This window comes from Oncorhynchus masou, unplaced genomic scaffold (genome assembly GCF_036934945.1).
Source record: "Oncorhynchus masou masou isolate Uvic2021 unplaced genomic scaffold, UVic_Omas_1.1 unplaced_scaffold_3601, whole genome shotgun sequence".
Lineage (NCBI taxonomy): Eukaryota > Metazoa > Chordata > Actinopteri > Salmoniformes > Salmonidae > Oncorhynchus > Oncorhynchus masou.
In genome coordinates this window covers 1,323-15,924 of record NW_027010006.1, presented here as the reverse complement: position 1 = coordinate 15,924, position 14,602 = coordinate 1,323, and the positions used below count along the sequence as shown (strand labels likewise).

The window sequence follows — 14,602 nt, the reverse complement described above, 5'->3', positions numbered from 1 at the left end:
GAAGCTTAATAAAGATGTTTTTTTTTAATAGAAAAACAGTGCAGATGAAATGAAGAAACACAAAATATACATCCACTAGTTACCAGAGAAGGGCGCATGAGTAACCCACTACGAGTCCATTTGGAAATGGCCAGCTACTTCACTGACAAAGTCCCTTATCACTTCCTGTCCTTCTCCCATTTCTTTACATGTTTTTCTTACAGTTTTGGTAGATTTTGGTATTGGTGGATTTATACAGCTTTATAAAGTGTGGTGAATGTGCCAGGTGTCAGTCTCTCCGCTCTGCACTGAAACAGGGTGTCAAGACAGGGGGAAGACACAGGCTGATATCTCTCATCTGAGGAGACAAGATGGCCGCCATGACAGGGGGAAGACACAGGCTGATCTCTCTCATCTGAGGAGACAAGATGGCCGCCATGACAGGAGGAAGACACAGGCTGATATCTGTCATCTGAGGAGACAAGATGGCCGCCATGACAGGAGGACGTCACAGGCTGATATCTGTCATCTGAGGAGACAAGATGGCCGCCATGACAGGGGGAAGACACAGGCTGATCTCTCTCATCTGAGGAGACAACATGGCCGCCATGACAGGAGGAAGTCACAGGCTGATATCTGTCATCTGAGGAGACAAGATGGCCGCCATGACAGGAGGACGTCACAGGCTGATATCTGTCATCTGAGGAGACAAGATGGCCGCCATGACAGGGGGAAGACACAGGCTGATATCTCTCATCTGAGGAGACAAGATGGCCGCCATGACAGGAGGAAGTCACAGGCTGATATCTGTCATCTGAGGAGACAAGATGGCCGCCATGACAGGGGGAAGACACAGGCTGATATCTCTCATCTGAGGAGACAAGATGGCCGCCATGACAGGAGGAAGTCACAGGCTGATATCTGTCATCTGAGGAGACAAGATGGCCGCCATGACAGGGGGAAGACACAGGCTGATCTCTGTCATCTGAGGAGACAAGATGGCCGCCATGACAGGGGGAAGACACAGGCTGATCTCTGTCATCTGAGGAGACAAGATGGCCGCCATGACAGGAGGAAGTCACAGGCTGATATCTCTCATCTGAGGAGACAAGATGGCCGTCATGACAGGAGGAAGACACAGGCTGATATCTCTCATCTGAGGAGACAAGATGGCCGCCATGACAGGGGGAAGTCACAGGCTGATCTCTCTCATCTGAGGAGACAAGATGGCCGCCATGACAGGAGGAAGTCACAGGCTGATATCTCTCATCTGAGGAGACAACATGGCCGCCATGACAGGAGGAAGACACAGGCTGATATCTCTCATCTGAGGAGACAATATGGCCGCCATGACAGGAGGAAGGAGGATGTGGAAACTAAAGAGCCGGCCCATCAGATAAACAAACAGCTAAATAAATGTAAAATGTGTTGCCAACCATGCAGACATCTGATCTATACAATATTCTTAACAGGTGAAAAAATTGAATATTTAAAAAAAAAACAGCATTTATTCATTCAGGTTGATATTTGGTCCATATGAGCGATGGGGCTCAGAATAAAATATCATATTAAAAACATATAAAACGTTTGATGGAATGAAATCTCATATTAAACCCAAATCAATATATCAGTAATGAGTGAAGGAGCCATCAGGCTCTCAGTGATGAGGACAAAAGGAGGAGAACTCCATCTGTGGGTTTAGAAAACTGCTACAATACACAAACTGTACAATACACAAACTGTACAATACACAAACTGTTCTAACTAAGAAATGAATCAATATAAAATATGAATCAATATAAAATATGAATCAATCTAAAATATGTCAACTAAACTGTGGCAATCAACGGTCCCCAGTAAAGTAACAGTACCACCGAGCTGACATGTACTCTTCCTGTTCCCGCTGGAGAGGGGCAGGCCCCTTGTGCTGATTGGTTGCTGTAAGTCTGTACGATCCATTCAGGGCAGGGAGAGGGCCTTGGCCAGCCGGACCCAGAACCAGGACTCTGTACAGGGTTGTGTGTAGTCACACATCGTCAGGATTCTCAGGATACTGGGGAAAGCTTTTTTCATAGACCTATACTTCACAGGGATCAGTCGCTTGCTCCGGGCCCCTGGGAGAGGTTTCAGAGGAGATAGCTGCAGTTAATATGACAACAACCTACCATGACATGACAACCTACCATGACATTAATATGACTACAACCTACAATGACATGACAACCTACCATGCCATTATATGACTACAACCTACCATGACATTAATATGACATTAATATGACTACAACCTACCATGACATTAATATGACTACAACCTACCATGACATTAATATGACTACAACCTACCATGACATTAATATGACAACAACCTACCATGACATTAATATGACACTACAACCTACCATGACATTAATATGACACTACAAACTACCATGACATTAATATGACAACAACCTACCATGACATTAATATGAAACTACAACCTACAATGACATTAATATGACTACAACCTACCATGACATTAATATGACAACAACCTACCATGACATGACAACCTACCATGACATTAATATGACTACAACCTACCATGACATGACAACCTACCATGACATTAATATGACGACAACCTACCATGACATTAATATGACAACAACCTACCATGACATTAATATGACTACAACCTACCATGACATTAATATGACACTACAACCTACCATGACATTAATATGACAACAACCTACCATGACATTAATATGACACTACAACCTACAATGACATTAATATGACTACAACCTACCATGACATTAATATGACAACAACCTACCATGACATGACAACCTACCATGACATTAATATGACAACAACCTACCATGACATGACAACCTACCATGACATTAATATGACTACAACCTACCATGACATGACAACCTACCATGACATTAATATGACTAAAACCTACCATGACATTAATATGACAACAACCTACCATGACATGACAACCTACCATGACATTAATATGACAACAACCTACCATGACATTAATATGACAACAACCTACCATGGCATTAATATGACTACAACCTACCATGACATTAATATGTACTGAGTGATACCTTACCAGGACAGAGACTGAGGGAAACATTGTCTGGAAGTCACAGACAACAACCTACCAGGTGACATTAATATCACCACCACCATCCTTTTACACCTACAGATCAACAACATATAGTATATTATCCAGCCATAACCACCACTCTCCATGTACATTAATATGACAGAGCAAAACCCGTCTCTGACTAATAAAATTCTGAAAACATATCATGACATTAATATGAAACAGAACACAGCCAATGACAAGTGGCTATGATCTACAACCTACCATGACATGACAACCTAACCATGACTTTAATAGTTCGCAACCTGATGGTCCAGACATTAATATGACAACAACCTACCATGGCATTAACTGCTGATCATCAACCATGGACAAAGTCAAAGTCATTGACATATGAAGGCATCAACCTATACCATGACATTAATATGACAACAACCTACCATGACATTAATATGACAACAACCTACCATGACATTAATATGACAACAACCTACCATGACATGACAACCTACCATGACATTAATATGACGAGAACAGACCAGACATTAATATGATATGACAACAACCTACCATGACATTAATATGACAACAACCTACCATGACATTAATATGACAACAACCTACCATGACATTAATATGACTACAACCTACCATGACATTAATATGACAACCTACCATGACATTAATATGACAACAACCTACCATGACATTAATATGACTACAACCTACCATGACATTAATATGACTACAACCTACCATGACATTAATATGACTACAACCTACCATGACATTAATATGACAACAACCTACCATGACATTAATATGACAACAACCTACCATGACATTAATATGACAACAACCTACCATGACATTAATATGACAACAACCTACCATGACATTAATATGAAACTACAACCTACCATGACATTAATATGAAACTACAACCTACCATGACATTAATATGAAAACCTACCAACCTACCATGACAACCTACCATGGAGATATGAAACTACAACCTACCAGACATTAATATGACTAAAACCTACCATGAGACAGAGGAATATGACTACAACCTACCATGACATTAATATGACTACAACCTACCAGGACATTAATATGACAACAACCTACCATGACATTAGGATATGACTCAACCTACCATGACATTAATATGACTCAACATCAGGAGACAGAGACAACTCAATATCAGGAGACATTAATATGAGACAACCTACCATGACATTAATATGACTACAACCTACCATGACATTAATATGACTACAACCTACCATGACATTAATATGACTCAACATCACCAGACAGAGGAGAGAGACTCAACATCAAGAGACAGAGGAGAGAGGACTCAACCTAGGAGACATTAATATGAACATCAGGAACAGACCATGACATTAACATCAGGAGACAGAGGAGAACCTACCATGACCAACAACATCAGGAGACAGAAGAGAGAACTCAACATAGGAGACATTAATATGACTCAACATCAGGAGACATGACATTAATATGACACTCAACCTACCATGACAGAGATGACCAACATCAGGACATTAATATGACACTACAACCTCAGGAGACAGAGGAGAGAGAACTCAACATCACCAGACAGAATATGACAACTCAACCTCAGGAGACAAAGGAATATGACTCAACATCACCAGACATTAATATGACTCAACATCAGGAGACATTAATATGACTCAACATACAGGAGACATTAATATGAGACAACTCTACATCAGGAGACAGAGGACTACAACCAACATCAGGAGACAGAGGATATGAGGACTCAACATCAGGAGACAGAGGACAGACAACCAACCATGACATTAATATGACACTACAACCTACCATGACATTAGGAGATGAGGAACAACATCAGGAGACATTAGAGATGACTCAACATCAGGAGACAGAGGAATATGACTCAACCTACCATGACATTAATATGACTCAACCTCATGACATTAATATGACTACAACATCAGGAGAGACATTAATATGACTCAACATCAGGAGACAGAGGAATATGACTCAACCTCAGGAGACATTAATATGACTACAACCTACCAGACATTAAAGAGAGGACCTATCATGACATTAATATGACAACATCACCATGACACTAATATCAGGACAACAACCTATCAGGACAGAGATGACTCAACCTACCATGACATTAATATGACAACAACCTCAGGAGACATTAATATGACAACAACCTACCATGACATTAATAGGACTCAACATCAGGAGACATTAATATGACAACTCAACATCACCAGACATTAGATATGACTCAACCTATCAGGACATTAACTCAACATCAGGAGAGAGAGACATTAGAGATGACTCAACATCAGGAGACAGACCTACCATGACATTAATATCAGACTACAACCTACATCAGGACATTAGATATGACTAGAACCTACATCAGGACATTAGGACAACAACCTAGAGAGGACTCAACAACCTACCATGACATTAATCAGGAGACAGACAACCTACCATGACATTAATATGACAACAACCTACATCAGGACAGAGGAGATGACAACAACCTATCAGGATTAATATGACTCAACATCAGGAGACATTAATATGACTCAACATCAGGAGACATTAATATGACTCAACATCAGGAGATTAATATGGAGAGAACCTACCATGACATTAATATGAGGACTCAACATCAGGAGACAGAGGAGAACAGGACTCAACATCAGGAGACAGAGGAATATGACACTCAACATCAGGAGACAGAGGAGATGAGAACTCAACCAGGAGACAGAGGAATATGACTCAACATCAGGAGACAGAGGAGATGACACAACATCAGGAGACAGAGGAGAGATGACTCAACCTCACCAGACAGAGGAATATGACTCAACATCAGGAGACAGAGGAATATGACTCAACCTAGGATGACATTAATATGACTACAACCTAGGAGACAGAGGAATATGACTCAACCTCAGGAGACATTAATATGACTCAACATCAGGATGACATTAATATGACTCAACATCACCATGACATTAATATGACAGAGGACCTAACATCAGAGACATTAATATGACTCAACATCAGGAGACAGAGGAGATAGAGACTACAACATCAGGAGACATTAATATGACTCAACCTCAGGAGACAGAGGAGATGAGAGGACAACATCACCAGAGACAGAGGAGGACTCAACATCATGAGACAGAGGATGAGACTACAACCTCAGGAGACAGAGGAACTCAACATCAGAGACAGAATATGAGAACTCAACCTCAGGAGACAGAATATGACACTACAACCTCAGGAGACAGAGGAATATGACTCAACCTCAGGATGAGAGGATTAATGAGGACTACAACCTCATGAGACAGAGGAATATGACTCAACATCAGGAGACAGAAATGACATCAACCTACATGACATTAATGACTCAACCTCAGGACATTAATATGACACTCAACCTACCATGACATTAATATGACATCAACCTCCAGGACATTAATATGACACATCACAACCTACCATGACATTAATATGACTCAACCTCCATGACATTAATATGACTCAACATCAGGAGACATTAATATGAACAACCTAGGATGACATTAATATGACACTCAACATCAGGAGACATTAATATGACATCAACCTACCATGACAGAGGAATATGACTCAACCTACCATGAGACATTAGATATGACACTACAACCTAGAGACCAGAGATTAATATGACTACAACCTACCATGACATTAATATGACAACATCACAACAGAGGATGAGGATTAATATGACACTACAACCATCAGGAGACATTAATATGACTACAACCTACCATGACATTAATATGACACTACAACATCAGGAGACATTAATATGACTACAACATCAGGAGACAGAGGAATGAGGACTCAACATCAGGAGACAGAGGAAAGAGAGGACTCAATATCAGGAGACAGAGGAGAATATACTCAACATCAGGAGACAGAGGAGAGAGGACTCAACATCAGGAGAGAGAGGACTCAATATCAGGAGAGAGGGACTCAATATCAGGAGAGATAGGACTCCATCAGGAGACAGAGGAGAGAGGACTCAACATCAGGAGACAGAGGAGAGAGGACTCAATATCAGGAGACAGAGGAGAGAGAGGACTCAACATCAGGAGACAGAGGAGAGAGAGGACTCAATATCAGGAGAGACAGGACTCAACATCAGGAGAGAGAGGATGAGGACTCAACATCAGGAGACAGAGGAAAGAGGACTCAATATCAGGAGAGAGAGACTCAACATCAGGAGACAGAGGACTGAGAGGACTCAACATCAGGAGACAGAGGAGAGAGGCATCAACATCAGGAGAGGAGGACTCATCAGGAGACAGAGGAAATCACCACTCAACATCAGGAGACAGAGGAGAGATCAACTCAACATCAGGAGACAGAGGATAACCACCACTCAATATCAGGAGAGAGAGGACTCAACATCAGGAGACAGAGGAAACTCAACATCAGGAGACAGAGGAAAATTCAACATCAGGAGGAGGAGCCATCAGGAGACAGAGGAAAGAGACACTCAACATCAGGAGACAGAGGATCTCGAGAGGACTCAACATCAGGAGACAGAGGAGAGAGAGGACTCAACATCAGGAGACAGAGGAGAGAGGGACTCAACATCAGGAGACAGAGGAGAGAGGACTCAACATCAGGAGACAGAGGAGAGATGACTTCAACATCAGGAGACAGAGGAGACTGGGCTCAACATCAGGAGACAGAGGAGAAGGACTCAACATCAGGAGACAGAGGAGAGGCTCAAACATCCGGGAGACAGAGGAGAGAGGACTCAACATCAGGAGAGAGAGGAGAGAGGACTCAACATCAGGAGACAGAGGAGAGAGGACTCAACATCAGGAGAGAGAGAGACTCAGATCAGGAGACAGAGGAGAGAGGACTCAACATCAGGAGAGAGAGGAGAGAACATCAGGAGACAGAGGAAAGAGAGGACTCAACATCAGGAGACAGAGGAGAGAGAGGACTCAACATCAGGAGACAGAGGAGAGAGAGGACTCAACATCAGGAGACAGAGGAGAGAGAGACTCAACATCAGGAGACAGAGGAGAGAGAGGACTCAACATCAGGAGACAGAGGAGAGGACTCAACATCAGGAGACAGAGGAGAGAGGGCTCAACATCAGGAGACAGAGGAGAGAGGGCTCAACATCAGGAGACAGAGGAGAGAGGGCTCAACATCAGGAGACAGAGGAGAGAGGGCTCAACATCAGGAGACAGAGGAGAGAGGACTCAACATCAGGAGAGAGAGGAGAGAGGACTCAACATCAGGAGACAGAGGAGAGAGGACTCAACATCAGGAGACAGAGGAAAGAACATCAGGAGACAGAGGAGAGAGAGGACTCAACATCAGGAGAGAGAGGAGAGAGGACTCAACATCAGGAGACAGAGGAGAGAGGACTCAACATCAGGAGACAGAGGAAAGAACATCAGGAGACAGAGGAGAGAGGACTCAACATCAGGAGACAGAGGAGAGAGAGGACTCAACATCAGGAGACAGAGGAGAGAACATCAGGAGACAGAGGAGAGAGGACTCAACATCAGGAGACAGAGGAGAGAGGGCTCAACATCAGGAGACAGAGGAGAGAGGGCTCAACATCAGGAGACAGAGGAGAGAGGGCTCAACATCAGGAGACAGAGGAGAGAGGACTCAACATCAGGAGACAGAGGAGAGAGGACTCAACATCAGGAGACAGAGGAGAGAGGGCTCAACATCAGGAGACAGAGGAGAGAGGGCTCAACATCAGGAGACAGAGGAGAGAGGGCTCAACATCAGGAGACAGAGGAGAGAGGACTCAACATCAGGAGACAGAGGAGAGAGGACTCAACATCAGGAGACAGAGGAGAGAGGACTCAACATCAGGAGACAACATCAGGAGACAGAGGAGAGAGGACTCAACATCAGGAGAGGAGAGGACTCAACATCAGGAGACAGAGGAGAGAGGACTCAACATCAGGAGAGAGAGGAGAGAGAACATCAGGAGACAGAGGAAAGAGAGGACTCAACATCAGGAGACAGAGGAGAGAGAGGACTCAACATCAGGAGACAGAGGAGAGAGAGGACTCAACATCAGGAGACAGAGGAGAGAGGACTCAACATCAGGAGACAGAGGAGAGAGAGGACTCAACATCAGGAGACAGAGGAAGAGGACTCAACATCAGGAGACAGAGGAAAGAACATCAGGAGACAGAGGAGAGAGAGGGACTCAACATCAGGAGACAGAGGAGAGAGGACTCAACATCAGGAGACAGAGGAGAGAGGACTCAACATCAGGACTCAGAGGAAAGAACATCAGGAGACAGAGGAGAGAGGACTCAACATCAGGAGACAGAGGAGAGAACATCAGGAGACAGAGGAGAGAGGGCTCAACATCAGGAGACAGAGGAGAGAACATCAGGAGATCAGGAGACAGATCAGAGACAGAGGAGAGACTCAACATCAGGAGACAGAGGAGAGAAACATCAGGAGACAGAGGAGAGAGGGACTCAATATCAGGAGACAGAGGAGAGAGGGACTCAACATCAGGAGACAGAGGAGAGAGGACTCAACATCAGGAGACAGAGGAGAGAGGACTCAACATCAGGAGACAGAGGAGAGAGGACTCAACATCAGGAGACAGAGGACTCAACATCAGGAGACAGAGGAGAGAGGACTCAACATCAGGAGACAGAGGAGAGAGGTGACTCAATAGGTAAAAAACTGTCATAAATATTAACATTGGTGCATGATGGCCAGAGACAAGCTGCTGCCATTGTATACAGAAGGCTGTTTGCATGTTCAGGGAAGAATATTCCATATGACTATAGACTATCTACTTAGTACTTAGTAATGTTGTGATAAGCAGAGTTGATAGTCACCATGCTACTGACCAGTGAATGCGATACTAGTGTTTTTATCATTTAGTTGTGTGGAGCGGCAGATACAGTGCCTTGCGAAAGTATTCGGCCCCCTTGAACTTTGCGACCTTTTGCCACATTTCAGGCTTCAAACATAAAGATATAAAACTGTATTTTTTTGTGAAGAATCAACAACAAGTGGGACACAATCATGAAGTGGAACGACATTTATTGGATATTTCAAACTTTTTTAACAAATCAAAAACTGAAAGATTGGGTGTGCAAAATTATTCAGCCCCTTTACTTTCAGTGCAGCAAACTCTCTCCAGAAGTTCAATGAGGATCTCTGAATGATCCAATGTTGACCTAAATGACTAATGATGATAAATACAATCCACCTGTGTGTAATCAAGTCTCCGTATAAATGCACCTGCACTGTGATAGTCTCAGAGGTCCGTTAAAAGCGCAGAGAGCATCATGAAGAACAAGGAACACACCAGGCAGGTCCGAGATACTGTTGTGAAGAAGTGTAAAGCCGGATTTGGATACAAAAAGATTTCCCAAGCTTTAAACATCCCAAGGAGCACTGTGCAAGCGCTAATATTGAAATGGAAGGAGTATCAGACCACTGCAAATCTACCAAGACCTGACCGTCCCTCTAAACTTTCAGCTCATACAAGGAGAAGACTGATCAGAGATGCAGCCAAGAGGCCCATGATCACTCTGGATGAACTGCAGAGATCTACAGCTGAGGTGGGAGACTCTGTCCATAGGACAACAATCAGTCGTATATTGCACAAATCTGGCCTTTATGGAAGAGTGGCAAGAAGAAAGCCATTTCTTAAAGATATCCATAAAAAGTGTTGTTTAAAGTTTGCCACAAGCCACCTGGGAGACACACCAAACATGTGGAAGAAGGTGCTCTGGTCAGATGAAACCAAAATTGAACAACAATGCAAAACAACAATGCAAAACGATATGTTTGGCGTAAAAGCAACACAGCTCATCACCCTGAACACACCATACCCACTGTCAAACATGGTGGTGGCAACATCATGGTTTGGGCCTGCTTTTCTTCAGCAGGGACAGGGAAGAAGGTTAAAATTGATGGGAAGATGGATGGAGCCAAATACAGGACCATTCTGGAAGAAAACCTGATGGAGTCTGCAAAAGACCTGAGACTGGGACGGAGATTTGTCTTCCAACAAGACAATGATCCAAAACATAAAGCAAAATCTACAATGGAATGGTTCAAAAATAAACATATCCAGGTGTTAGAATGGCCAAGTCAAAGTCCAGACCTGAATCCAATCGAGAATCTGTGGAAAGAACTGAAAACTGCTGTTCACAAATGCTCTCCATCCAACCTCACTGAGCTCGAGCTGTTTTGCAAGGAGGAATGGGAAAAAATTTCAGTCTCTGGATGTGCAAAACTGATAGAGACATACCCCAAGCGACTTACAGCTGTAATCGCAGCAAAAGATGGCGCTACAAAGTATTAACTTAAGGGGGCTGATTAATTTTGCACCCCAATTTTTCAGTTTTTGATTTGTTCAAAAGTTTGAATTATCCAATAAATGTCGTTCCACTTCATGATTGTGTCCCACTTGTTGTTGATTCTTCACAAAAAAATATAGTTTTATATCTTTATGTTTGAAGCCTGAAATGTGGCAAAAGGTCGCAAAGTTCAAGGGGGCCGAATACTTTCGCAAGGCACTGTAGCCTAGAGGTAAAAGAGGAAGGCCAGCACCCAGAGGATTGCCAGTTCAAATCCCGGGTCTGACAGGAAAAATCTGTCGGGAAGTGAGCTTGCAACCATAGGATTGATGTCAAGTCCTAAATGCCATTGCCTGCCATCGTGCCATTGAGCAAGGCACTAAATCTCCACACAACTACCGCTCCACGGGCGCCCAGTGTGTCAAACCTCTGTACAGTATATCTGTCATTCAGACGGGGTTGGCATAAAGTGGAAGTCGAATTTTGATTGGACCTTGTGTACATTTGACAAATAATGTAATCTCTACAGACCAATAGTGTGTAACACTAGTGTTTATGATTGGACAGTAGTGTACTACAGACCAATAGTGTGTAACACTAGTGTTTATGATTGGACAGTAGTGTACTACAGACCAATAGTGTGTAACACTAGTGTTTATGATTGGACAGTAGTGTACTACAGACATATTTAGTGTTAACATCTAGTGCCTTTATGGGTTCTGGGAACACAGCTGTCCACCTCAGGAACCTGGACATATTTATGTTATCCTACAGTCTCCTCTGTACACACACAGAGACATCATCACTCCCAGAAATACACACAGATGCCACCCAGACATTACACACAGTCTCCCAGAAATCCACAGAGGGTTCTGAGACATGAACACAGACATGTCCACCCAGACATCCCAGAAATACAACCTGGACATACCCAGAAATACACACAGAGGTGCATACACCCAGACATACTACACACAGTCATACACCCAGACATACCCAGAAATACACACAGAGACGTGTACACCCAGACATCCTACAGTCCTCCACACAGAGACGTGCATACACCCAGACATACCCAGAAATACACACACAGAGACGTGCATACACCCAGACATACCCAGAAATACACACACAGAGACGTGCATACACCCAGACATACCCAGAAATACACACACAGAGACATGCATACACCCAGACATACCCAGAAATACACACACAGAGACATGCATACACCCAGACATACCCAGAAATACACACACAGAGACGTGCATACACCCAGACATACCCAGAAATACACACAGAGACGTGCATACACCCAGACATACCCAGAAATACACACAGAGACATGCATACACCCAGACATACCCAGAAATACACACAGAGACGTGCATACACCCAGACATACCCAGAAATACACACAGAGACATGCATACACCCAGACATACCCAGAAATACACACAGAGACGTGCATACACCCAGACATACCCAGAAATACACACACAGAGACGTGCATACACCCAGACATACCCAGAAATACACACAGAGACGTGCATACACCCAGACATACCCAGAAATACACACACAGAGACGTGCATACACCCAGACATACCCAGAAATACACACACAAGCACGCGCACTCAGCAATTATTTCAATATTACGTCATCATAATTCATGACACTTCCAACTAAAGGTTATTTTGTAATTAATACATAACATGGCTGTAATACATTTCAGAACACACAGACATACAGGTTTCAGTCATCCTTTATAGATGATTACATGTCATATTATTTCGGAATAAAAAGCCGTTGGTTTACCAATGAGAACTCGGAGATCCTCCACAACGTCCTTTCTGTCCACATTATCCAGAATTGAAACTAACTTTCCAACTTTGGCTCCGGGACAACGTGCTTGCCAGTCCTCTAGAATCTTCCGTGTTGGGTCCTGGCAATCCTCGTAATTCTTGATCTCTAAATAAGAGAAACCCATGTTTTCTGCGACAGACATCCAGTCTGATGCCACAGTGTTTCTCGGATTTAAAAACAGTCCCAATCTTTTTCTCACGTTGATATTCAGCGCTCTCAGTGGAATATTCCACAGGTCTAAACTAGCTGACATATTCAAAGAATTTGTCGTTTCTGGTTCTTATGAAGGCGTAAATTTATACAAACCGAAACCGCTCCTTATACGAGTCAAATTAAGACATTTGATTTGTCATTTAATCCGAAAGAAACAGATGTGTCCAAACTAGAAGAATTGTTCCGTTTCTGAGGGCTTCGGTGGTTGTGAAAGTTATTGATTGCATGTACTAGAAATGACTGAGGCTTCTATAGAGGCCTGACCAGGGGGATGGACCAGGGGAGGGACTGGCTGGCCCGGTGCCCCGGGTTGAGTGGATATTTCACTTATGGACCAATGGAATGTTCTAAAATGAACTAAATCTCATCCTGGGGTACCGGGCCACGCAAAACGAACATCCCATTGACAGAAAATGAGGAAACGCTTTATCAAGACCTGCTTGCGTCACACACGGAAGAGACATGGTTTATTTACCCAGATTAGAAAAATATATTTTTCCCTGAATTATGGAAATATTGTTGTGTATGATATAGTTATACACAAGTTATACAATATAATTCATGGGGGCTGGTGATATATATAAATGGCATCTGTCAGTGTCTGGACATTTCAGCACAGGTAATGTGCTTGCACCACAGGCCCTGTTACAGCTATTCCCCCTTCCCTCAGTCGCTACATTGGTGGCAGCAGTGGGATAATCCCCTCAGTCGCTACATTGGTGGCAGCAGTGGGATAATCCCCTCTGGTCTTTATTAGAAGTGTTCCCTGTTGCATTTAGTCTGACCATGGGGCGTTTAAACTGTATTTCAGTAGAAAGGTTTCGCTTCCCTATTCTGATAAACAGCCCTGAAATACAGAGCTGGCAGTGGGCCAGCTGTTATCCTTCACTTCCTTCCTCCCTGACAGGAAACATCAAGACACCTTAGAACATGTTACTTATGAACCATGTTACTGATATGGATGCTTTTGTAGAGAGTGAAAACACCAAATACAGCTACTACCTCGATT

The 14,602-nt window shown here is 43.3% G+C and overlaps 1 protein-coding gene across 1 annotated transcript; it reads right to left on the bottom strand.

Moving 5' to 3' along the window:
* Positions 1-13,877, bottom strand: LOC135534575 (myeloid differentiation primary response protein MyD88-like). The gene is made up of 3 exons (XM_064961528.1): positions 13,306-13,877; positions 3,098-3,130; positions 1-2,093 (listed from the first exon to the last, which is right to left on the bottom strand). Exons 1-3 carry the CDS (start codon positions 13,631-13,633, stop codon positions 1,939-1,941), a joined length of 516 nt encoding a protein of 171 aa, XP_064817600.1. The 5' UTR covers positions 13,634-13,877; the 3' UTR covers positions 1-1,938.
* Positions 13,878-14,602: the final 725 nt, after the last annotated feature.

Coding starts and splice junctions, on each gene's coding strand:
- LOC135534575 (XM_064961528.1), bottom strand. CDS start 13,633: ATGTCAGCTAGTTTAGACCTGTGGAATATTCCACTGAGAGCGCTGAAT. Junction 3,131..13,305: donor AACGGCTTTTTATTCCGAAA/TAATATGACATG, acceptor GTTGTCTGTGAC/TTCCAGACAATGTTTCCCTC. Junction 2,094..3,097: donor TTCCCTCAGTCTCTGTCCTG/GTAAGGTATCAC, acceptor AACCTCTCCCAG/GGGCCCGGAGCAAGCGACTG.